The sequence below is a fragment of the Passer domesticus genome, chromosome 19 (genome assembly GCF_036417665.1).
Source record: "Passer domesticus isolate bPasDom1 chromosome 19, bPasDom1.hap1, whole genome shotgun sequence".
Taxonomy (NCBI): Eukaryota; Metazoa; Chordata; class Aves; order Passeriformes; family Passeridae; genus Passer; species Passer domesticus.
The window spans coordinates 4,413,906-4,436,751 of NC_087492.1; the positions used below are offsets into that span (position 1 = coordinate 4,413,906).

Here is a 22,846-nt window from a genome sequence, read left to right on the forward strand (position 1 = left end):
CCGTCCGCCCCTCCGCCCGCCAGCAGCAGCTCAAGGTGCCGTCCTGGGGTCCCCACCCTCCGAACGGGGTCCCGCTGCATCCGAGCGGGATCCCCGATCGTCCTCCCCCGGGCGCGTCCTGCCCGTGCATCCCTCCCCGGCAGTCCCGGGCGCCCTAGCGGGTCCCCTCGCACCCTGTACCGGTGTCCCTGCTCGTCCTACCGGGGTTCCTGCACGTCCCTACCGGGGTCCCCCAGCGCCCTGAGCATCCTCCCGCGCCGTCCGTGCCTCCCGTGCCGCCATCCCGGCATCGCCGACTGCCTTACCGAGCTGCCCTCGCACGCTCCGCCGGCTCCCTGCGCATCCTACCGGCGTCCCCGGCCGTTCCGCCGGGTCCCCTTCCATCCCCGCCGCCGCCGGTGCCCGTGTCGGGTCTCGGTGTGTTCTACCGGGGTTCCTCCGCACCCCGCCGCAGCGTGGCAGCCCACCGAGGTCCCCCGTGTACCCGCGGGTGCATTCTGTCAAAATCCACCGCTGCCGCCTTGTCCCAGTCCCCCGTGTCCCTGTGCCCCACACTGGGTCCCCGTGAATCCTGCTGGGGTCTCTGTTGGGTCCTCCCGGTCCCCATGTGTCCCCGGCGTCTGCTCGGGGTGCTCTGTGCCCCTCACCTTACCGCACGCAGCACCCCAGCCCGAGCACCCCAAATCCATCTCCACGGCGTGCTCAGCCCCCGCTCCTCTCCTCAGATCCTGGGCTTCGTGGCCAAAGGCTCCTTCGGGACCATCCTCAAAGTGCTGGACTGTGGCAGGGAGAAGGTCTGCGCCGTGAAGGTGGGTGCTGGCCCCTGGGTGTCCCCACCTGCCCTTGTCGCCCCCCACCTTGACAGTGCCTCGCCCCCCAGGTTGTGCCCAAAGTGGAGGTGCTGCGCCGTGACACCCTCAAACAGTGCAAAGAAGAAGTCAGCATCCAGGTGAGGGGGGGCCCAAGAGGGACCCCGGCCCGTGCAGGGGTTTAGGGTGGCTGCAGGGACGCCAGGAGCCCGTGGGAGCTGCGGATGGAAGGCGGCAGAAGCGGGGTCCCCGGGGTCCCCTCGCAGCCCCTGCCCCGGGGCCGCTCACTCTCTGCGCTTTTGTGTCCCCAGAGACAGGTCAGGCACCCGTTCGTGCACGGGCTGGGGGACAGCTGGCAGGGCCAGCGCCACCTCTTCATCAGTGAGTGACCATCTGCCCGCGGGCTCGCCCCGGCCCCCCCTGCCCGCGCACGTGTCCCCGCCGCCCGCACACGTGTCCCCGCACGGCCGCGCTCCCCCCGCCGCCCCGGGGCCATCCGGGCTCCCGGATCCCTGATCCCGGCTCCCAGCCCGCGCCCACCGCGGCCCCGCGGGTGGGGACACGGATGGGGACAAGCCACGGCAGGGCAGGGATCAGTGTGGGGGTGAACAGAGCACCCCAGTGATGGCTGTGTCACCTCAGCGCCTGCAGTCTGTGTGCTCCCAGTGCCTGTGACCCCCAAGGACCGCGTCGCTTTGGTACCTCGCGTGGTGCCAGGTGTTTGTGTGTTCCCAGTGCCCGCAGGGCTCTGCTGCTGATGTCACCCCGGTACCTGTATGTTCCCATGCCACCTCACTCATCCCCCGTGTCACCTCAGTATGTCACCTGGTGCCCGTGTTGCCCTGGTGCTTGTGCCACCTTGCTGCCAGCGTGCTCCAGGCGCTTGTGCCCCCTTGCTGCCTCTGTAACCCCAGCAGCGCTTCCACTACCTCAGTGCATGGCCGCAGTGCCCCCCCTGCACCCCTGTGCCCGTGCCACCCCAGCGTCCCTCGTGCCAGCCCAGCCTGTCAGTGAGGTGTGTCACCTGTCCCCGCAGTGTGCCCCTACTGCAGCACCGGGGACCTGCACGCTCTGTGGCGTGCAGCCGGCTGCTTGGCCGAGGCCACCGTCCGCCTGTTCGCCGCCGAGCTGGTGCTGGTGCTGGGTGAGTGACCCTCCACGCTGGGGACAGCCACCGGTGTGCAGGCAGGGTCAGCCACCTGCAGGGTGGCAGTGGGCGCTGTGCCGGGAGGGGACACGCGGCACTGATGGCTCTCTCTTGTCCCCAGTGTACCTCCACGACCTGGGCATCATGCACAGAGATGTCAAGGTGGGTGGCAGTGGCGCTGGGGGCTGGAGGATGGGGTGGGGGGGGGGTCTCTGAACCCCCAGCATGGAGAGGCCACCTCAGTGCCTGTCTCATTTCAGATGGAGAACATCCTCCTGGATGAGAGAGGTAAGAGCCTGGTGGCGCTGCCCCGGGGACACCCCCTCCGTGGGGACAGTGGGGACAGCCTCTCCATGGGTCCCACGTGGTGTCTGGCCCCACAGGGCACCTCAAGCTGACGGATTTCGGCCTCTCCCGGTACCTGCAGTGGGGCGAGCGAGCCCACACCATCTGTGGCACCCTGCAGTACATGGGTAAGGGGGGCTGTGCTGGGGGGCTGTGCTGGGGGGCACAGACCCCCAGGCGCTCACCCACCCTCCCCACAGCCCCGGAGGTGCTGAGCGGGGGGCCCTACAGCCATGCAGCCGACTGGTGGTCCTTGGGAGTCCTGCTCTTCGCCCTGGCCAGTGGGGAGGTAAGGACCACAGGGGAGGGGGACAGGGACACTTCAGGGAGACCCCGAATTCACTCTGTGCTCCCCCAGTTCCCTGTGGCTCCAGCGGGGGACCACGTGGCCATGCTGGAACGTGTCAAACAGAGCAGCTACGAGAGCCCACCCGAGTTCAGCCCCGAGCTGGCCCGGCTGCTCGCCGAGGTAACCCTGCTGCCTGGATTTCGGGGTCCCTGGGCTGGATGCCGAGATTGCCACTCTCACTGCCCCCTCTCTGCCCGCAGCTGCTGTGCCACAACCCCCTGTACCGCCTGCGCTACCTGCACCACTTTCAGGGCCACCCCTTCTTCCGCGGGGTGGCCTTCGACGCTGAGCTGCTGCAGAAGGACCCGGTGGTGGTGGCAGTGGCCCCGCGACCCCCCGAGCAGCCCCCACCCGACCCCGCCACTTTCGCCGACTTTGACTGCGACCTCGCCGCCCCGCCGGACCGGCCGTGGCCCGGCTGAGCCAGCACGGCTGGGACCCTCGGCATCGCTCAGGGACATCCCCCCACCCCGGCAGCGGGTCGGACCGCGCTGGGCCGGGTCCCCAAGGGGTTACCCGGGTACCCCCCGGGGACCTCAACTGTGTACCTCTCCCCGCGGGAGCAATAAACCGAGAGCCGCGGGCACTGCTGCGGGCGCTGCTGCGGGCACTGCCCTGACTCGTGCTGGGCAAAGCGGGACCAGCGGGGCAGGGGCGCGGGGCTGGACCCGCTCCCTCGGGGCAGCTCTGGGGGCTGTGTGGGGTGGTTTTCCCGGGGCAGGCGGTGAGGGAGGAGCCGAGTCCGCCTGCCCATCCTTCTGTCCATCACTCCGTCCATCCGTCTGTCCGTTCCCCGGCGCGACTGGGGCGTGGTCAATGGATGAAACCACGCCCACCCACCCGCCCATCACCGGCCGTGCCCCCGCCCCAACGGTCGCCCCGCGGGGTGACGCGCGCGCGGCGCAGCCAATCAGAACAGAGCGTGGTTTTCAAACGGGCGGCGCGCGGGCGGCGGCGGGCCCGGACCGGGAACCGAGACCGAGACCGGGAACCGCGACAGCCCCGACCCCAACCCGGCGGGCCGGACCGGGAACCAGGCCCGAGACCGAGACCAGCCCGATCCCAACCCAGTGGGCCCGGACCGGGAACCGAGACCGGGAACCGAGACCAGCCCGAACCCGGCGGGCCCGGAGCGCAGACGGGAGCGGGGCCGAGAGCAGCCGTAGTCGAGGCCGGGCCCGGGAGCGCTGCCGGGCCATGCAGCGCGCCAGGACCCCCGCCGTGAGTGCGGGCCGCGTGGGGCTCGGGTTGGGTGCTCCGCTGGGGCGGCGGGTCCGGTGGGTGTGTGTGGTGGGGGGGAGCTGCCGGTGCTGCCCCGGTGACCCCCACCCCCGGTTCCCCGCCAGGCGCAGAAGCAGCCCCGGCGCACCCCGCTGCAGGAGCTGAAGCTGCAGTCGGGCGCCGACCGGACCAGCCTGACCCCCCTGCTCCGCCGGCTGCGGCTCAAGGTCGGTGTGCGGGGTAACCAACGGGACCGGTAACGGGGAGGGCTGCGGTGCACCGGAACCGGGAATTTTGGGCGGGTAGATGGTGCTGATGCAATGGGAGGGCGGGCGTATGTCCTGCATGGGGGAAATGGCTTTGGGTGCAGGGCTGTCCTGACCCCCTTTTCCCCCTAAAATGTCCTGTAGGACCATGACTGTGCCACCCCAGTGTCCTGTGCCCGGGGCCCCCGCAGCAGCATCACCACGGTGCCTTGCGCCCCAGGAGCCCCGCGAAGTGCCACCCTGGAGCCCCCCAGCAGCACCACTGTGGAGTCCCCCAGGACCTCCACCCATGACCTCGGGACTCCCATCCTTAAGCCTGGTGCCTCTGAGGCTCCCAGCAACGCCACCCTTGTTCCTGGTGCTTTGGAGACCTCCAGCAGCACCAGCCCAGAGGCCCCTGGCAGTCCTGTCCCAGTGTCCAGCATGCCAGAGCTCCCTGATGACACCGTGTCAGCCCCTGTCAGCAGTCCAGTCCTGGGACCCAGCACACAGGAACCCTCTAGCAGCACTGTGCCAGCCTCTGTGTGCAGCTCCATCCCAGTGCCCAGCACACAGGAACCCTCTAGCAGCACTGTGCCAGCCTCTGTGTGCAGCTCCATCCCAGTGCCCAGCACCCCAGAGTGCTCCAGCAGCACTGTGCCAGTCTCTGTGTGCAGTTCCATCCCTCTGCCCAGCATCCCAGAGTGCTCCAGCTCCATCCCGGTGCCCAGCACCCCAGAGCCCTCTAGCAGCACCATTCCAGTCTCCCTGTGCAGTTCCATCCCTGTGTCTGGCACCCCTGTGCCTGGCACCCCAGAGCCCTCCAGCAGCACAATTCCAGTTCCTCTGTGCAGCTCCATCCTAGGATCCAGCACCCCGGAGTGCTCCAGCAGCACCGTGCCAGTCTCCCTGTGCAGCTCCATCCCTGTGCCCAGCACCCCAGAGCGCTCCAGCAGCACCATTCCAGTTCCCCTGTGCAGCTCCATCCTAGGATCCAGTACCCCAGAGCCCTCCAGCAGCACTGTGCCAGCCTCTGTGTGCAGTTCCATCCCTGTGCCCAGCACCCCAGAGCGCTCCAGCAGCACCATTCCAGTTCCCCTGTGCAGCTCCATCCTAGGATCCAGCACCCCAGAGTGCCCTGGCCACACGGTGCCAGTGTCCCCGTGCAGTTCCATCCCAGTGGGCAGTATCTTGGAGTCCCCTGGCAGCACCATGTGCAGCCTTGTCCTGGGGCCCTGCGCTCTGGAATCCCCTGGCAGCACCACCCCAGGGCTCCCCAGCATTATTAGCTCGGTGTCTTGCAACCCAAAGTCTCCAGGCAGCTCTGCTCTACCCCCCTGCAGTGCTGGGTCCCCTGGCAATGCCAGCACAGCCGCCTGCACCCCAGGGCCCCCTGGCACCACCTCCACTCCGCAGAAGACTCCTTTCCGTAGGTGGCGAGCAGCACCTCCAGACTTCTCCTGCAGCTCTGTGGCCTCTGAGCCCCCATCTGCAAATGGGAGTGCTGATCATCTGCATTGCCAAGGCACCCCTGAGGGAGCCGAGTTCCCCGTCCCTGTCCCCCCAGAACAGAGCCCACCTGGCCTCCCTCCCATCGAGGCAAGTGGGTTGGAGCCTGCTGGGTCAGAAGCCACTGTCACCCCTGTCACCTCGCCTGAATCAACCCTGGGTGCTGTGTCCTGGATGTTACCACTGGTGTGGCTGGAGAAGACCCTCAACACCTCGTTCCTGGTGGAATCCCTGCGGCACAGCCTGCCCCTCCGCAAGGTACAGCAGGATGCCAGCAGCAGTGTCACCCCCGTGCCCACTGCAGTCGCCAGCACCAGCACAACCCCAGTGCCAACTGTGGTCGCTGGCACCAGCATAACCCCTGTGTCCACTGTGGTCACTGGCACCAGCACGACCCCAGTGCCAACTGTGGTCACTGGCACCAGCACGACCCCAGTGCCAACTGTGGTCGCTGGCACCAGCACGACCCCAGTGCCAACTGTGGTCACTGGCACCAGCATGACCCCAGTGCCAACTGTGGTTGCTGGCACCAGCACGACACCAGTGCCCACCACAGCCATTGGAACCAGCATGACCCCAGTGCCCTCTATGGCCACGGGCACCAGCATGACCCCGGTGCTCTCCGTGGCCACCGGCACCTTCATGACACCTCGGGACGTGTGGGAGAGGAGCATGAACACATCCAGGGGAAGCCTCCCCTGTGCCAAGGACAGCGCTGCGGAAACAGACTCCCTGCTCTGGCAGTAAGTATGAGGACATGCCCCCCTGGATGGGGCTGTGGCACCTGTGGGCTCTCCTTGCCCTAAGCCCCTCTCTTTGTCCCCAGCTGTCCCCGGGAGCAGCTGAAGACCCTGCCACGGGCAGAGCTGGAGGGGAGGCTGGAGAGCACCCTCATCATCATCGAAGCCCTCTCGCTGCAGCTGCGTGACTGGCAGGAGAGCCAGCGGCCACGGCCTGGCGTGGGGCCGGCCAGGCAGAGAGATGTGCTCACACAGACTGACACCACCGACCCCGAAGGGGTAAGAGACCTCTCTGAGGCGATGCCACCCTGTCCCCCGCAGCCTCGGTGTCCTTGTGCCGCTGGCAAGACAGTGACCCCGTCTGGGTTGGTGGAGTGGAAGTAAAGCGTGGCTGCTGCATCACGGCATCACGCGCCCGGCGCTGCATTATCAACCCGCTGAGTCTGCTGGGTTTGAACCCTCGTGGGGGGAAACATCCCTGGTGCACGTGGCGGGAGGAGGGGAGGTGTCATGGCTGGCCAGCTCTTGCTGGCCCCAGGGTGGAGTGGGGCTGGTGCGAAGTGCCCTCTGCTCTGCCCTTGGGAGGAGGAGATCTACTGGCAGCTCTGCCTCGAGCTGCAGAGGAAAGCAGAGGCTGTGCAGTGGCAGTGGGGAGTGGAGCAGGATCTGCAGCTGGGTGCCTGGTGGCTGTCACTGGCCATGAGTGTGCCAGATCTCAGCCACACAGGGCACACGTATCCCCCTGGTGCTGCCTATGCCAGCTGCTGTAAGACCAGTGTCCTTGTGCCTTCCCCAGAGCACCTGGAGCAGCCAGAGCCTCCTGTTCCGGGGCCTCGCGGATGCCACTTTTCGGAGCTTGCAGGATGTGCGGGGAGCCCTTGTGCAGGAGGTGAGCTGCACATCCCTCTGCTTCCCCTTCCCCTGGGTTTTGGGAGACCTGTTGGCACTCACAGCAGCTGTACCTGGTACCTCACGGTGCTGTCACCTCCCACAGCAGGAGCAGGAGAGGACCCTGGTGTCCCAGTGCCAGGCTGTGCCTGAGAGTGCTCCCAGCAAGGTGCAGAGCTGCCTGGGAGAGTGGGATGCCATCAGGCAGCGAGTGGATGAAGCCCTACGAGCCAAGGATCAGGTAAGTGGGCAATTGTTGTGGGATTGAGGCAGTCTCAGCTGTCCTCATGCCTTTGGTAGGGCATCCAACATCTTTACCCATTTCTGGGGATGAGAATCCCAGAGGAAGAAAATCCCCGTGTGGAAGGCAAGAAGTGCTGTGTGATGGAGCCCTCCGGATGTATTTTTGGCACGGGCTGTGCCCCCCTGGGAGCAGGAGTCCTAGGCTGGTGCAGGGATGGCTCCTGGGAGTTTTTCCTTGTGTGACAGTGTGGTTGGAGCAGCATCCTCTCCTCTGCAGGGATATCTCTTCCTGGAGGCTTTCTGTGCCCACGCCAGCGCCCAGATCAGTGCCCGTGACCAGAGCCTGGCCTCCCAGCAAGAGCTGAGCATGCTGCTGGCCCAAGCCATTGACCTGCAGGTACTGAGTGTGGTGCTATCCCCAGCTACTCCACACTGGATCAGGGGCTGGAAGGGCATTGCCACGTCCTGAGCTTGGGTGATGCTCTGCAGTGGGTGCACCAGAGGTTTTCTGGTGCTGCTGCTGGGAAGCTGCTGCAGATTTGGCCTCGGGGCTGGTACTTGCCTCTCTTTATGGCCATTAAATGTGGCTTTTCTACCACGGCAGTGCTGACTCATTCCTCCTACCCTACAGGCATCCCTGTCTGCTGAGACACAGTCTTTCCGGGAATTCTTAGATGCCACCTTTGAAAATCTGCAGAAGGAAAGGAGGGCCCTGGATGAGGAGGTGAGGGGTGTCCCGTGGGGCTCAGCCCCTCGCTGCCTTACCAGTGCTCTGTGCCCTGGGTGCCATGATCCATCCCATGTCACACAGCAGGACAGTGCCACGGCAGTGCCACACTGAGCTCTGCCTGGTGCTGTCTCCCTTCCCAGCGGGAGCAGATGAGGGCCCTGGTGTCCCAGTCCTGTGCCCTGTTGGAGCGTGTGCCTGGCAAGCTGCAGAGCTGCCTGGAGGAGCTGGCTGCCACACGGGAACGAGCAGAGGAAGCTCTTCAAGCCAAGGAGGAGGTACAGGGGTGCCTCCTCTCAGTGCTGTGAGGTGTCTGAGGCACAGGATGATTTGGGGCACCCCTTGGTGTGAGAACACCCCGTGGGGAAGAGCACCCCAGAGCAAGCACCATGTCTTCACAGGTATCCTGCCAGCTGCATGAGACCTTGGTGACCCTGCAGGACACAGAGGCTCAGCTGGAGCAGCTGACAGTGGCCAACTCCCGCCTGGGCAAAGGTAGGGGTATGAGAGGTGGGGGCTGGAGCTGCCCCATGCCCACTGCCCCTGTCCCCTTGCTGACAGCTCTGTCCCTCGCAGACCTGAGCTCCGTGATGATAAATCTGGCCAGCATGGAGCAGGAACGGGATGCACTGCAGCAGGAGAATGAGAAGCAGTGCGAGGAGATGGCCCAGTGGGTTTGAGCCCTGATGTCCTGAGCCCCATCCCACCTCTGGCCCCCAAAACACAGCATCCCCTGATCCCATCCCATTCCCTCAGGCTGGCACAGGAGAGGAACACCCTGCAGCAGGATTGCAAGGGGCTGTGCCAGGAGCTGCAGGAGGCCACCGAGTGCCGGGAGGTAGGAGCTGCCTGACCTTGTCACATGCTGCCTGCCCCCATCCGGCCTCTCTGGGAAAGCTGGCAGATGGCCAGGAGTGGGATTAGCCCTCCTACGGAGGGGGATGAGCTCGTGAAGGCGGGGGATGAGCCCGTGAGGGCAGTTGACATACTGCACGTAGTGCAGCTTTTCATCCTGCCCGGCAGGGATTCCCAGGGAGGGGGCAGGGCGGCTCTTGGAGATCGTTTTCTTGGAGATAAATTTCCCCTGCAGGCATGGAGCTGTCCCCCAGCCTGTCCTTTGTCCCCAGCAAACTGGTTTTTAGGGTTTGGGCTGCTGGGATAAAGCTGACCCTGATTAGAAACAGCACCCTGAGGCATGGGAGGGTCTGTGCTGGGGGTCCAAATGAGCCCCCTCAGGTCTCTGTTGGCTGCTCACGGCTGTGTCCCCCCACCCTCTTACAGTTCCTGGATCAGGAGAACCAAATGTGCCGCACGCAGCTGCTGGAGGTGGAGGGCAGGCTGAACTCCACGCTGGCCCGGCTGCAGGAGTGTGTCCTGCAGCACGACGAGCTGATGGAGTCCCACCAACGCCTGCGGTACTGCCCCACTCACCAGCTCCACTCAAACCCCTCTATTTTTGGGAAATCAAGCCCTTCCTGGGGTGTCAGAGGGGACATTTTGACCATGGTCACTGCTGCTCCAGCCAGGTGTGGTGGTCCAGGTGGGTGGGAGATGCTGTGGGGAAGGCCAGCAGATCCCATCTTGAGGGAAGCTGCCTAAATCTGTGGGATTTGCACCATTGCTGGTTCATGGTGAGAGGCAGGCACATCCCCATCCCACACTGAGGAAGGGAAATGCTGCTCCTGTTGAGGCTGATGCCATTCCACAGGGAAGAGAAGGCTGCCCTCAGCAAGGAGCTGGACAGCACCAAGGCCGAGCTCCTCAGCTTGCAGACAAAGAGGAACAAAGTTTCTTGGTGCTCCACGGACATTATGGAGAGCAAGATGCGGTTGCAGGAGCTCGCTGACTGCCTCAAGGCTGCTCTGGAAGAGCAGGTAGGAGCCCTGTGCTGGGGACAGGCACAACAGGATGGCCTGGGGAGGGTCACACATTCGTGGCTCTGCATGGCATGGCTTTGAGACCCTGTGCTTGCTGGGACAGTCACAAGCTGCACTCTTGTGCTGTACTCTCCTTCCCCTCTGAAGGATGATGATGATGCTCCATCGAGAAGCAAAGCCTGGACCCCGGGTCCCCTGGCCTCGAGCTGGCAGACCCCACGCCGTGCCTGGACCCCGGCCATCCGCACCCCGGCCTTCCACACCCCGGCCTTCCACACCCCACACCGCGCCGGCAGCTCCTTCGTGGGCAGCGTCCTGAAAGCTGTGGCAGGGAAAGGTGAGCTGGCACCCCCTCTCTGGGTTTTGGGGAGTCCCAGGATGGGGATTGCTCCCTCCCGTGCTGGGCATTGTGCAGGGCTGGGCACAGCTGCTGTCTTCTCCTCTCGCAGATGCCAGTGAAACCACCAGAAGTGGGAGTAAAGTTGCCAAGGACAAACTTGCATCCATGTCAAAGGCAATAGGTATTGGGGCTGTCACCCTGTCTGGGACCCTGCTCTGAAGCTGCAGGGCTGCTGTGCAGAGGGATGAGCAGGCACGCCTTCCTTTGTGTGCCCTGCGGCTGATGTTCCCTATGTTGCTCATGAAGCTCTTCCCTGCCTGCAGATCCTGAGGACACTCTGCTGGAGAGTGTAAAGGAGCTGAGAGCTGTGGTCTCCAGCCTTACCATGCTGAGCTCCCGCATCCAGGAACTGGAGCAGAGCGAGTTCAGGGCACTGCAGACAGAAATGTGAGTTCAGAGCAGGCTCATGTCAAGGACTGGGCAGGGGCATCACTGTCCTGGGCATGGCCTTTCCTGCAGGCAGCCTGCCTGGGTCTGCCTCTTGCCTCAGCCCTGAATTAGACCTCTCCTGTCATGGCTAGATGTGCTTTTTCCAGCTGGCTGGGCTGGACCAGGTGTTTTCTCTCACCATGGGCCCAGGGGATGCCCAGGAGGGGGTTTGGTACCTGGTGCTGTGCTTGGCTGCGGTCCTGAGCCACCACTGTCCTCTCCCAGCTCTGAGCTGCAGCTCCGCCTGGAGACACTGACAGCTGAGAGCCAGGAGAAGGTGGATGCCCAAGCTGCCACCATTGCCAAGCTGAACAAGGCACTGAGGACCAAGCTTGAGGTAAGGCAGAAGTGGGCCAGCACTCACCCCAGGGCAGAGCCAAACTGGGACGGGCACTGATCTAGGACATGGAGAAATCTGGTGATGCCCCATGGGTGCTCCTGGCTTGTCTGACCTCCTCCAACATGAGAAAACCCGCTCTGGGTGCTGGGGGTGGCCAGGGCTGGGCACTGCCTGATCCTGCTTCTTCCTCCCTGTCAGAATGAGAAGGAGCTGCAGGACGTGGTGAAACAGCAGGAAGAGAAGATGTTGCAACTCATCGACAAGAGTGGGGAAGTCATGGTGTGTGAAGGGGGCATGGGAGGGCAGCACCCTGGGGGGCTGCTGGGCACAGGCCCCCTCCCAGCATCCCTGTATCCCCTGTAGAGGCTGAAGGCAGAAGTCTCCGACCTGAAGCGCCTGCTCCAGCGTGCAGAGACAGAGGCCAAGGTGCTGTGGGAGGAGATGAGGGGCAAGGAGCACCAGGTGGACACTGCCTACATCCAGGAGCGGGTCATGCTGCGGCGGGAGGTGAGGCCGGGGAGCTGCAGGGCTGAGAGCTCCTCATGTCACCCCACCATGGACAAGGAGAGCTCTTCAGACCTTGCTCTTCCCACCCTGTCCTCCACTTCAGAGCTTTTCCCCACAGGGATCTTCAGCAGGGCTTGCTCCTTTTGCAGGTGGATAAACTGCGGCTGCTGCTCGTGGAAAAAGAGAACGAGAACATACGGCTCAATGACAACTACCAGGAACAGGTATGGGAAGCCTCAAGGGGCTGCCCTGGCTCCAGACGTAGAATCAGAATGGTTTGGGTTGGAAGGGACCATAAAGGTCACCTAGTTCTAACCCTCCTGACGTGGGCAGGGGTCCCCTCTCCCTTCTGGGCTGGTCCCGGTTTGGAGCAGAGTCCTGACGGGCGTCTCCCACCACCACAGGTCCGAGGGCTGGACATGAAGCTCCATCATACCCAGAAAGTGCTGAGGACCCATGAGGAGATGCAGAAGAAGATAAAAGAGGTGAGATTTACAGTTTATTTCTCACCCTTGCTGTGACTGCAACAACACCAACTCAAACACTACTGCTGCTGTCCCCAGGTCTTGTCGGCTGTCCCTGAGGTGGCTCTGGGTTGCCAGGAGCTCCAGAGCCTGCTGCACTACCTGGGCCTGAAGCCAGCCAGCAAGGAAGCTGCCGAGCCGCTATAGCCTGTAGCCTGAAACCTTTCCTGTTTTTAATGTTGTAATTATTTATTGAATAAAGTTGTGTTGGCTGTTACCCTGCCTGCTGCTGCGTGCATTCAGGAAGCTCCTGGTGCTGTGGGTGGGGACAACTTGTCCAGCCTGTGCCGGTTGCTCCTGTTCCTCACGGGGCTGTGGGCACAGCTCCCTGCTACCCCCAGGGCCTCTCCTTCTTGGCAGAGGACACATCCCCCCCTCTCTGCCAGTGCTTGCTCTCAATAAGGCACCGTGTTCCCCAGGCTCCCACCCTGCGGCCCCGGCAGCAGCCAGAGGGCCCGGGCTGAGCTAGCTTCCCTCCCCTGCTCCCTGCTCCTCCTCCTGCCCTAGATTCCCTCCGTGCCCTGCTCTGCAGGGGCTTGTCTGGACCCTGCACCCCATCCTGGGGCTGCGGGCATGAGCCTGTTGCGTGGAACTTGTTCCAGAGGTTGGATTCCTCACCTTATCACAGGGATGGTTCCAGAGGTTGGATCCTGCACCCCTATCACGGGGCTGTGGGCACATGCCTGTTGCACGGGGATGTTTCCCCCTCCCAGCCTGGCTGCAGCACGCAGCATCCCATGGCTGAGCCAGCGCCGGGAGCTCTGCCAGCTCCTGCTCCCAACCCCCCTTGGTCGCTGCTGCATGGGGGGGGGGGGGCTCCCTTAGGGGGCTCCCCAGCTCCCAGCACAGCTCCAACCTCACCTCCCTTCTTCCCTGCTGGGGCAGTTCCTGCGGGATCCCCCTCCCGGTGTTCCTGACCCCAAGGATGCTCCCCACCACCACGGGGACCACGCGGCACCTTCCCTCCCCTGCCATGGCTCAAAATAGCAGCACTCCAACAAGTGCTCTGGTTTTTAATGGCCTCTTTCTCCTGCCCAAGGGGGATGGAAATCACCTTCCCCTGCCCTCTGCCACAGCCCTGCCGCTCTGTGTGGGGCGGGGTCCGTGACACGTGGGGCGCTGGCACCGATTTATCTACCCGGGAAATGTTTGGGGCTGTGCCTCCATGTCCTGGGTGCGTGGGTGGCTCGTGGGGAAGCAGTGCCCTCTGCTCCCTGGCACTGCCTTCCTCGCTGCCCTGTGACCCCGCGGGGTCGGGTACAGCCACCCGAGGTGCAAGGCCGGCCGTGGGGGGCCCCTGCTCTGGGATGTGGGGAGATGCGCTCCCTTCCCTGGATCGGGGCCATGCAGGGTGGCTGAGCCTCCTTTTAGGGCGGGATGCGGCACGGCGGGGCCCTGGCAGCCGTCCCCGTGGGGCGAGTGGGGACACTGGTATTGTCCCCGTGCCGGCTGCGGGTGGTTTTTTAGGGGGGTTTGTCTCCTCTGAGTGTCCCCACCCCATCCTGGAGGGTCTGGGGCTCAGTGTTGCTGGCTCCTGGGCACAGAGGTGACCTAGATGTGGTATCCTGTACAGTAACAGTGACCCCAGCCTGGGGGTGGCACAAGGGGGTCCCTGGCCCAGGGGTGATAAAAGGAAATTCTGTTTTTAGATAATAGTGGAAACAGGGGCCACAGCCTGGGGGTGGCACAGACGGGTCGCTGTCCTTAGTTGGCAGCAGCAATAGGGGGGCACAGCAGGGTCCCCAGCAGCAGCAGGGGGGGTGTCAGAGGTCCCGGGGGTGGTGGGACAGAGGGGTCTCCAGCAGCAACTGGAGATGGCACAGCGGAGTGGCCTGGGTGGCATGAGGGGGCCTTCCCACCACAAGGGGTGACTCAGCTGTGTCCCTGGGCGGTGGCAGGGGGGGCACAGAGGGGTCCCCATCACCAGCAAGGCGTTGCAAAGGGGTGACACAGTGGGGTCCCCAGCCTGGGATTGTCACCTTAGGGTCGCCATGAGCGCGGGGGTTGTCGCCTGCGGGGGGGCACGACCCCGGTGGGTGGGGGGGCTGTGGCCGGCGGGGGGAGCGGGCGGTGGCGGGGGCGGGCCGGGGCGGGGCATGGGGCCGGTCCTGCCCGGTGCCGCCCCGCCGGTCACGTAGCTCTGCGGCACCGCAGCCACATTTACCGCGGGGCCGGAGCGCGCAGCCCGCAGTCCGTACCCGTCGCCGCCGCCCGACACGGTACTGGGGAGCCGGGGGTCGGGGAGAGCCGGGGGGCCGGGGGGAGCTGCTGGGGGGACAGCGGGGGGGCCCGGCGGCGGGAGGCGGCAGCCCCGCCGAGCCTCCCGGGTGTCTCCGTGCGGCATCCCGGGGCTCGGTCCGCGCTGGGGGGGCTCCAGGGCAGAGAGACCCCCGGGCATGGGGGTACTGGGGGTTTGGGGGGACCCAGGATACTCCTGCTGCGCTGGCGGAGCTCGAGTTTCTACAGTGCCGGCCGGGGGATCGAGCGCCCCGGCTCCTGGGGGCATCACCGGCCCCTCGACGGCGCCAGCCCCGGGGAATCGCCATCCTTGGAGTACCCCGAACTTTGGGTACCTCCATCCCCGGGTTGTGCCGCCCTGGGGCGGCTCCGTCCCCCATTCCCGGGCTATTTCCGTCCCCCCGGTATCCCCACGCCCGTGTTATCGTCATCGCCCGCGTATCCTCCCCGCGGGTTATTCCCGACTATGGAGTATGTCCGTCTCCGGGGTACCCCAAAGTCCGGGTAACTCCAGACTCAGGTAGTGCCTCCCTGGGGTTTCTCTTTCCCCTTTTCCCGGAGTATTTCCGCCCCCCCGGCACCCCCATCCCCGGGCTGTTTCCGTTCCTCGCGGGGTATTCCCATCCCCTGGGCACCCCCATCCCGGTCCCCTCGTGTCCTGCGTGGGTCCCCTCGGAGCCGCGCTCCCTCAAGATGGCTGGGCTGGGGGCGGGCTGGCAGGCAGCAAAATGGCTGGGAGCTGCCCGGCATCCTCCACGATCCCTGCCACGAGGCTTACACAACGTGCCCTGGCCGGTGGGGTCGGGCTGCCAGCCCCGTGGGGGTCCCCACTCCCCGGGGAAGGGGCTCGGTGTGGTTTCGGGGTGTCGCCCCGCTGGTGCGTGACTCAGTCCCCGTCCGCTCGCAGCCACCGCCACCATGACGCACCAACACCCCGCGCTGACGGCCGAGCAGAAGAAGGAGCTGTCTGACATCGCACAGCGGATCGTGGCCCCGGGGAAGGGCATCCTGGCAGCCGATGAGTCCGTAGGTCAGTTTGGGGGGGGGAATCTGTCCTGCCACCCCTTTTCCCCTTGCCAGATGGAGGCTAATGAGGGTGCTGGGTGCTTGCAGGGAGCATGGCCAAGCGCCTCAACCAGATTGGGGTGGAAAACACGGAGGAGAATCGCCGGCTGTACCGCCAGATCCTCTTCAGCGCCGACAGCCGGGTGAAGAAATGCATCGGGGGCGTCATCTTCTTCCACGAGACCATGTACCAGAAGGCTGATGATGGCACCCCCTTCGTCCAGATGATCAAGGACAAGGGCATCGTTGTGGGCATCAAGGTGTGGGGGGGTGTCCTGGTGGGTTTGTGGGGTGCTGAGAGTGCTTGGGGGGTGCTGGTGAGACTCAGCGCTGCCTTCCTCTCATTCCACAGGTGGACAAGGGTGTTGTGCCTCTGGCCGGGACCGATGGCGAGACCACCACGCAGGGTAGGAGCTGTGGGGTTTGGAGCCAGGGGGTTTGGGGCTGGAGGGTTTGGGTCCATGGGGTTTGTGGCTGTGGGGCTGACGTGGTGCCCCCCAGGTCTGGATGGGCTGTGGGAGCGCTGTGCCCAGTACAAGAAGGACGGGGCAGACTTTGCCAAGTGGCGCTGCGTGCTGAAGATCAGCGAGCACACTCCCTCCTCGCTCGCCATCATGGAGAACGCCAACGTCCTGGCCCGCTATGCCAGCATCTGCCAGCAGGTACGTGCCTGCTGCTGTCACCCAGCAGGGTGGGCTGTGACCTGTAGGGTGGGTATTGACTTGTGTGGGCAGGCATTGCCCCGTGGGGGTGGGCACGCATCTGTGAGGCTCAGCACTGCGCCTGTGCAGCGCTGATGATCCCTGGGGATCATCCCCAGCGGCTGGACATAACCCGTGTTGGGTAACACCTCACGTGGGTGGGCATGGGGCATTGCCCCGTGGCACGGGCATCACCCATAGGGTCAGGTGTCAATCCGTGGGGCCAGGTGTTGCTGTGTGCACCTCACAAACCTGGACATTACCCCATAGGGCTGAGAAATTACTCCTAGCTTGGGCATCCCCCGTGGGGCTGGGCCTTGCCAGGCTGAGCAGTGCTCACAGGTCTGAGCGTTGTGCCACGTAGCCATGGGGCTGAGGGGTGCCCAGGGACATCACTGTGATGGCATCTGCTGTGGTGCTGTTTGCAGAACGGCATTGTGCCCATTGTGGAGCCGGAGATCCTGCCTGATGGTGACCATGATCTCAAGAGGTGCCAGTACGTCACGGAGAAGGTGAGTGCTGGGGTGGCAGCAGGGCGGGCACCGTGCCGTGCCATGCCATGCCAGGGGACTCCACGCTGCCTGTCCTCCCCAGGTGCTGGCAGCTGTCTACAAGGCACTGAGCGACCACCACATCTACCTGGAGGGGACCCTGCTGAAGCCCAACATGGTGACCCCTGGGCACTCCTGCCCCACCAAGTACAGCCCGGAGGAGATCGCCATGGCCACCGTCACCGCCCTGCGCCGCACCGTGCCCCCAGCCGTGCCAGGTACCAGCCCTGGCACGTGGCAGAGACCAGGAGAGCCATACCCTCTGTCCCCTGCCGTGCCGTAACCCTGCTCTCCACAGGTGTCACCTTCCTGTCTGGGGGTCAGAGTGAGGAGGAGGCTTCCATCAACCTCAACGCCATCAACACGTGCCCGCTGGTGCGGCCATGGGCCCTCACCTTCTCCTACGGGCGGGCGCTGCAGGCGTCGGCGCTCAGCGCCTGGCGCGGGCAGAAGGACAACGCCGACGCTGCCACCGAGGAGTTTGTCAAGCGTGCAGAGGTGACGGGGGTGGCCCTCCTGGGAGGGCACTGCCAAGGGCTGGGCTGCTGGGGACACCGAGGACTGTGTGCCCATGGGAGGAGGGCTGGCTGAGGGCTGTGTCCCCCAGGCTGAGAGAGAACACCAGGGGCTGTGCCCCGTAGGATGCCAAGGAGCATGGTCCCCATGGAAGGGACACAGTTGTGTCTCTGTGGGGGGACAGTGAGAGCTGTGTTCCTGTAGGGGAATGAGGGGTGCCAATGGCCACATCCCTGGGCTCTGCTCCTCAGGTGTCCCCATGAGCTGGGGCACCCTGAAGGCTGTGTCCCCAGTGACTTGGTGATCCTGAGCGCCACCCCAGCACAACCACTGACCTTTCCTTCCCCCACAGGTGAACGGGCTGGCAGCGCTGGGCAAGTACGAGGGCAGCGGGGACAACTCGGGCGCCGCCGGGCAGTCCCTCTACGTGGCCAACCACGCGTACTGAGCCCCGGCCGGGCACCCCACCGGCCCCGGCCCCCGCCCCGGCCCCTCCCCGCCACCGCTCACACCCCGCTTCCACCCCAGCCACCCAGGGGAGCCGCCACGCGGGGAGGGGAAGGGGGAGCGCCCCGCGGGACCTCCGCAGATGGAAGGAGGGGTCCGGCTCCGCCGGGCTCTGGGGGGAGCCGCCCGGGTGCCCCTGTGGCCGGGGGTCCGGCCGGGCCGTGAGGGGAGGAGGGCAGGAGGGGAGGCCTGGGGGTGCCCCTGCCCCGCCGTAGCTTCGCAGTCCTGGTCGCTGCCGCCCCTTGGGGCGCCTGTGTTGTGTCCGCCGTGTGCACCCCGTGTACCAAATAGCCTAACAACGAATAAATGGTAGAGACAGCGCTGTGCCGCCTCTTTGCTCGCCGCGGGGCACCCGGGAGCTCTCGTCATCCCCCCCCCCCGCCACCTCCCGGCATCACCGGCAGCGTGTTGTGCTCACTTACGCAATGAGCTGTGCTGGGTGGCAGCCCGCCCGCACGCATCGTGAGGCTCCGTGAGCTTGGGGGGCGTGGGTGGGCTCGCCTAAGGGCTGTGAGGAGCTCCTGTCCCCCCGCTCCTGTTCCCCCGCTCCCGGTACTCGGCGCTGCCTCAGTGCCCACGGGAGGCGCCGCCATCTGTCCCACCGCGGCACTCGTAGAGGGCAAAGCTCACCGCCTCACGGCCGGTACGTGCTCTGATTGGTTCTGCTGCCCGCCCGTCTGTGCCGCCGCGCGGCGCACGCCGCGCCCATTGGGCGCTGTAGGAATTCTGAGCTCTGATTGGCTGGGCTGGCGCAGGGCACGCCCCCCGGCTGGGCCAGGAAGTGAAGATGGTGGCGGCGGCGGCGGCGATGGCGGCGGATGAGGCAGGTACTGGCGGGTGCGGATGCTCGGTGCTTGTTCGCTGTCTCCCGGCTCCCCGACCCCGCTCCCCGGGGAGCCGGGCTGGTGCTGAGCGCTGTCCCCGCAGAGCGGGCGCGGGGCCGGCGCGCCGCCCTGTCCTTCGCGACCATCGCTGTGGTGCTGGGACTGCCGCTGTGGTGGAAGACGACCGAGACCTACCGCGCTGCGCTGCCCTACGCGGACATCGATGAGCTCGGCCAGCAGCCGGTGAGCGCCGGGCGGGCCCGGGGGCGGCGGCTCGGGGGGCTCGGCCCGGGCTGACGCTGCCCCTGTGCAGGTTCAGCTGGTGGTGCCCATGGCCGTGGTCTTCGCCCCGGGATCCGTGCCCGGGGACCTGCCCAGGCCGCTGCCCTTCCGGGACGTGCAGGAGATGGAGATTTCCGTGAACCGTGAGAGACCCCCTTGTCTGTCCCTGCCCCGTCTGCTCCTCATGCGTGGCCGTGTCCTTTCGTGGGGGTCCCAGCCTGCCCGTGGCTTCAGCCCCCGGAGCTCCCGGGACCCCGAGCTCCGTTCACCAGCATCACCCTGCCCTGAGCTGGCAGTGCAGGGAACAGCGGTGCACAATGAGGTCCCAGGGTGCTGCAGGGAAGGGACCAGCTCCATTGCCTGGGGATGATGGAGCCTTGGAAGGTGGGGTGTGTCTGGCTGCTGTGGGGCTGTCTCACTACCAGTGCAGTGCTACATCCCATAGTGGTTCACCCCACTGGCACCCAAAGGACCTTGTGCCATGTGTCCCCCTGGCGTTGTCCCTTGTCCCCGTGAGCACCAGGCTCCTGTGAGGGGCCTGGGATCAGCAGATTCACTCAGGTTTTCTGCCCCCAGTGAGAACCAGCGTCACGTCCCGCTATGAGCTGCGCTATCGCCGCGCCACGGCTCAGGAGGAGGCAGCACTGGCTGCAGCGACTGCACCAGGTACTGGAGCAGGGAATTGCTGGGGACCTCCTTTTGCTGAGGCTGGCAGAGCAGAGAACACCCTTGGCTTTGTGTCAGAGTGAGACAGGGATTGGATTGGAGTGAAATTCCCAACCCTGCCAGTGCTTCCATCTTCCCCAGAGGCTGACGCTGCTCTGTACCCGCTGCAGGACACCACCCTGGGCTCCCTGACCATGTACGTGGTCCCCGAAACCTCCTCTCTGCTGCCTCAGGTAGGGAGCAGCACGCTGTGGTGCCAGCCCTTGCGTGCCCCACCCCTGGCAGGTGGCACGTGCGCAGGTGCCTGTCACGGGTGGCACCCAGCCCTCACCCCGTGCCGTCCCCAGGGCACCAGCGTCTACGTGGGGAGGCACCGCAGCGCCCTGGTGAGGGCCGGGGGGAGCCTGGCTGCCCTGCGGGCCCGGCTGAGGGAGGTGACACAGGTGATGTCCTTCACGGCCAGCTCCATCGCCGCCGCGCTCTCGGACCGCGGGCCCGACGGGCGGCTCAGCCCCGACGCACGGCGCAACCTGAAATCCAGCCTGGGTAGGCATCCTCCAGGCCTGCTCCCTGGCCTCGGGAAGCCTTCTGCTCCTGGGGAAGTGCCATTCCTGCTCTGCATGTGGCATCCCTGGATGGATGATCCCTGTAGCTGTTGTTCTGGGCCAGGGTTGTGCTGTGGTTGCTCTGTTGGTGTCACCTCACACTGGGGTGGGCCAGGGAGGAGGGGACAGGTCTTGCTGCTCTTGGGAGCTCTGTCACGGCCTCGGTGGCTCACAGGCTGCGGGTCCTTGCAGGGTATGAGATCACCTTCAGCCTGCTGAACCCTGACCCCAAGTCCCACACCGTGGACTGGGACATCGAGGGGGCTGTGAACCGCTTTGTGAAGCCCGTCCTGGACAAACTGAGCTTGGTGGCCAACTTTTCTGTGGATTCACAGGTGAGGGCTGGGAGAGGTGGTGGGGAAAGCCCAGCCCTGACCTCCCTGGGGTGCACTTCTCTGCCAGCAGCGTGTCCCTTGTGTGCCTGCAGATCCTGTACTACGCTGTCCTAGGAGTGACACCACGCTATGACAAGGAGTCCTCCAGCTTCCTCCTGAGTGCTCACAGCCTCCCACACGTCATCAACCCCGTGGAGGCCCGGCTGGGTGAGCTCTGTGCTCGTGGCTCACTGGGATCTGCCTCATGGCTCCCTTTCCCCCCAGCCCACGTGGGAGCTGCTGGGGTGGCTGTGAAGGAGGAGCTGGGCTGTGGGCTGCTCTTGCTGTCCCTGCCAGCCACAAGAGTTCTGTGACTGTGTCCCACTGCAGGCTCCAGTGCTGCCTCGCTCTACCCCGTGCTGAACTTCCTGCTGTATGTGCCAGAGCGCTCCCACTCCCCTCTGTACATCCAGGACAAGGATGGAGCCCCAGTGAGCACCAACGCCTTCCACAGCCCTCGCTGGGGTGGCATCATGGTATGGGGACCACGGGGGTGCTGGCAGTGCTGGGACAAGGTGGTGGCTCCCCTTTCCCAGCTGGTGACCCTGAGGCCCTGGCTATGCCTCATTTACATGCATTCCCACAGGTTTACAACGTTGAAGCCCCTGCTTCCCCCCAAACCTCCCTCCCTCTGCATGTGGATGTGGACATGGCACGAGTGATGGAGGTTTTCCTGGCCCAGCTCCGGTGAGGATGTGCTCTTCCCTCCCCAGGCCTCTGTGGAAATCAGTGGGGTCAGAACAGGCTGTACCCAAGCACATTGTTCACTCCTCCCTCCGTGGGCTCTGGGAGGCTGAGGGTGGCTCTTTGTGGCCTTCAAGGTGCTGGCTACTGGCCATCACTGCTCTGTGGCCAGGGATGCTGGCACATCTCCCATTCCCTCAGATAGGAGGCTTGGCTTATCGTGCCACACATCCAGGAGACAATGAGGCAGGATTGGGACTAAACACAACAGGGAAGAAGAGCAGGGAGCTCATGGGAATGAGGGCTGATGTGGGCTGGGACCATCCCTTCTGCTCCCAGGTTACTCTTTGGGCTGTCTCGGGAGGAGGTGCCCCCAGAGTTCCTGCTGGAAAGCCCAGGGAATGAGGGGCTGGCAGACTGGGAGCTGGACCACCTGCTGTGGGCCCACACTGTGGAGAACATCGCCACCGTGTCCACCACGCTGACCTCGCTGGCCCAGCTCCTGGACAAGATCGGGAACATCGTCATCAAGGATGATGTTGCCTCTGAGGTAGGGCTGGGGAGCAGAGGGGGCTGAGTGTCCCTCTTGCCCTCCCTGGCCAGGGACTGACCCTTGGTGCTGTTCCCACAGGTGTACCGGGCAGTGGCCTCAGTCCAGAGCGCTGTGACCGAGCTGTCTCTGGGCCACCTGCTCGCAGCTTTCCAGGCCAGCAAGGAGGCTGTCACCTCCTCAGAGAGGGCCTTCTTTGACCCATCTCTCCTCCATCTCCTCTACTTCCCTGACGACCAGAAATTTGCCATCTACATCCCGCTCTTCCTGCCCATGGCTGTCCCAATTCTCCTGTCCCTGGTCAAGATTGTGCGGGAGACCAGGCTGCGTAAGAAGGAGCCCACCAAGATGGACTGAGCCACGGTGCCCTGGCTTGGGGCTGTCCCCACCCCGTGGGGTGGTGTTGTCACAGGCTCGTGGCCCAAAAAGGCACCCCAGGTCCAGGCCTGGCTGCTTGGCTTGGGAGTGCCAGGGCCAGGATGCAGGAGTGGGAAGAGAGGCTACTTTGGGAGGTGGGAAGGGTGTCTCAATTTGGGTGCTGAGCCCTCCTGCACCCACAGAGGTGGGGAGGGGAGGGAGTGAGCTGCCTTTGTGCACCCCCAGCCTGGTGCTGTATTCAGAAGCTGCTGCTGTGTAAATAAAGAACCCCCTGTTCTGTGGGGGGCTGATGTGGGGCTGTGTGAATCTCCTTTAGCCTTCTGGGGGGGGTACGTATTGCCCTGCCTTCCCCTGGCCCAGCTTTCCTCCCTCCATTCATTGCTTTATGGGCTCTGGTTCCTGTCTTATGGGTATTTAGCCAAAAATACTTGGCTGGGGAGGGGGGACAGTTCCTGGGGGGGCAGTTTCTAGGGGGGCATTTCCCGTCCATGGGTGTAGAGCCCCCGGGGGCAGCCCGGCATCCAGCTCCTCCACCGTGTGTCGGTCAGCGGGTGGTCGTGGCCGGTGTCCCCGTGCTCTGGGCCAGCTGTGTGCTCTGTCCCCAC

The 22,846-nt window shown here is 64.9% G+C and overlaps 3 protein-coding genes across 3 annotated transcripts; all 3 read left to right on the plus strand.

Annotated features, from left to right (window-relative positions):
• The first annotated feature begins 2,217 nt into the window (after positions 1 to 2,217).
• SPAG5 (sperm associated antigen 5) lies at positions 2,218 to 12,517 on the plus strand. The gene is made up of 27 exons (XM_064394903.1): positions 2,218 to 2,244; positions 2,340 to 2,429; positions 2,502 to 2,590; positions 2,660 to 2,770; positions 2,851 to 3,871; positions 3,997 to 4,098; positions 4,282 to 6,368; positions 6,452 to 6,644; positions 7,162 to 7,254; positions 7,360 to 7,494; positions 7,774 to 7,893; positions 8,128 to 8,220; positions 8,367 to 8,501; positions 8,625 to 8,718; positions 8,800 to 8,893; positions 8,980 to 9,061; positions 9,505 to 9,638; positions 9,932 to 10,097; positions 10,248 to 10,437; positions 10,550 to 10,621; positions 10,764 to 10,887; positions 11,155 to 11,266; positions 11,468 to 11,548; positions 11,633 to 11,776; positions 11,926 to 12,000; positions 12,181 to 12,261; positions 12,340 to 12,517. Exons 3-27 carry the CDS (start codon positions 2,535 to 2,537, stop codon positions 12,445 to 12,447), a joined length of 5,703 nt encoding a protein of 1,900 aa, XP_064250973.1. The 5' UTR covers positions 2,218 to 2,244; positions 2,340 to 2,429; positions 2,502 to 2,534; the 3' UTR covers positions 12,448 to 12,517.
• A 1,843-nt stretch (positions 12,518 to 14,360) lies between these two features.
• Positions 14,361 to 18,197, plus strand: ALDOC (aldolase, fructose-bisphosphate C). Its single transcript, XM_064394919.1, has 9 exons — positions 14,361 to 14,519; positions 15,446 to 15,568; positions 15,652 to 15,863; positions 15,956 to 16,010; positions 16,105 to 16,265; positions 16,733 to 16,816; positions 16,899 to 17,073; positions 17,154 to 17,353; positions 17,724 to 18,197. Exons 2-9 carry the CDS (start codon positions 15,457 to 15,459, stop codon positions 17,817 to 17,819), a joined length of 1,095 nt encoding a protein of 364 aa, XP_064250989.1. The 5' UTR covers positions 14,361 to 14,519; positions 15,446 to 15,456; the 3' UTR covers positions 17,820 to 18,197.
• A 366-nt stretch (positions 18,198 to 18,563) lies between these two features.
• PIGS (phosphatidylinositol glycan anchor biosynthesis class S) lies at positions 18,564 to 22,537 on the plus strand. The gene is made up of 12 exons (XM_064394913.1): positions 18,564 to 18,705; positions 18,806 to 18,945; positions 19,016 to 19,127; positions 19,561 to 19,650; positions 19,792 to 19,883; positions 19,998 to 20,196; positions 20,448 to 20,590; positions 20,683 to 20,797; positions 20,960 to 21,105; positions 21,216 to 21,316; positions 21,653 to 21,863; positions 21,945 to 22,537. The coding sequence occupies exons 1-12, from the start codon at positions 18,666 to 18,668 to the stop codon at positions 22,218 to 22,220; spliced, it is 1,665 nt and encodes a 554-aa protein (XP_064250983.1). The 5' UTR covers positions 18,564 to 18,665; the 3' UTR covers positions 22,221 to 22,537.
• Positions 22,538 to 22,846: the final 309 nt, after the last annotated feature.

Coding starts and splice junctions, on each gene's coding strand:
- SPAG5 (XM_064394903.1), top strand. CDS start 2,535: ATGCAGCCGACTGGTGGTCCTTGGGAGTCCTGCTCTTCGCCCTGGCCA. Junction 4,099..4,281: donor TCCGCCGGCTGCGGCTCAAG/GTCGGTGTGCGG, acceptor AATGTCCTGTAG/GACCATGACTGTGCCACCCC. Junction 10,438..10,549: donor GAAAGCTGTGGCAGGGAAAG/GTGAGCTGGCAC, acceptor CTCCTCTCGCAG/ATGCCAGTGAAACCACCAGA.
- ALDOC (XM_064394919.1), top strand. CDS start 15,457: ATGACGCACCAACACCCCGCGCTGACGGCCGAGCAGAAGAAGGAGCTG. Junction 15,864..15,955: donor GCATCGTTGTGGGCATCAAG/GTGTGGGGGGGT, acceptor CTCATTCCACAG/GTGGACAAGGGTGTTGTGCC. Junction 17,074..17,153: donor CGTGCCCCCAGCCGTGCCAG/GTACCAGCCCTG, acceptor TGCTCTCCACAG/GTGTCACCTTCCTGTCTGGG.
- PIGS (XM_064394913.1), top strand. CDS start 18,666: ATGGTGGCGGCGGCGGCGGCGATGGCGGCGGATGAGGCAG. Junction 20,197..20,447: donor CAACCTGAAATCCAGCCTGG/GTAGGCATCCTC, acceptor GGGTCCTTGCAG/GGTATGAGATCACCTTCAGC. Junction 21,864..21,944: donor AGGATGATGTTGCCTCTGAG/GTAGGGCTGGGG, acceptor CTGTTCCCACAG/GTGTACCGGGCAGTGGCCTC.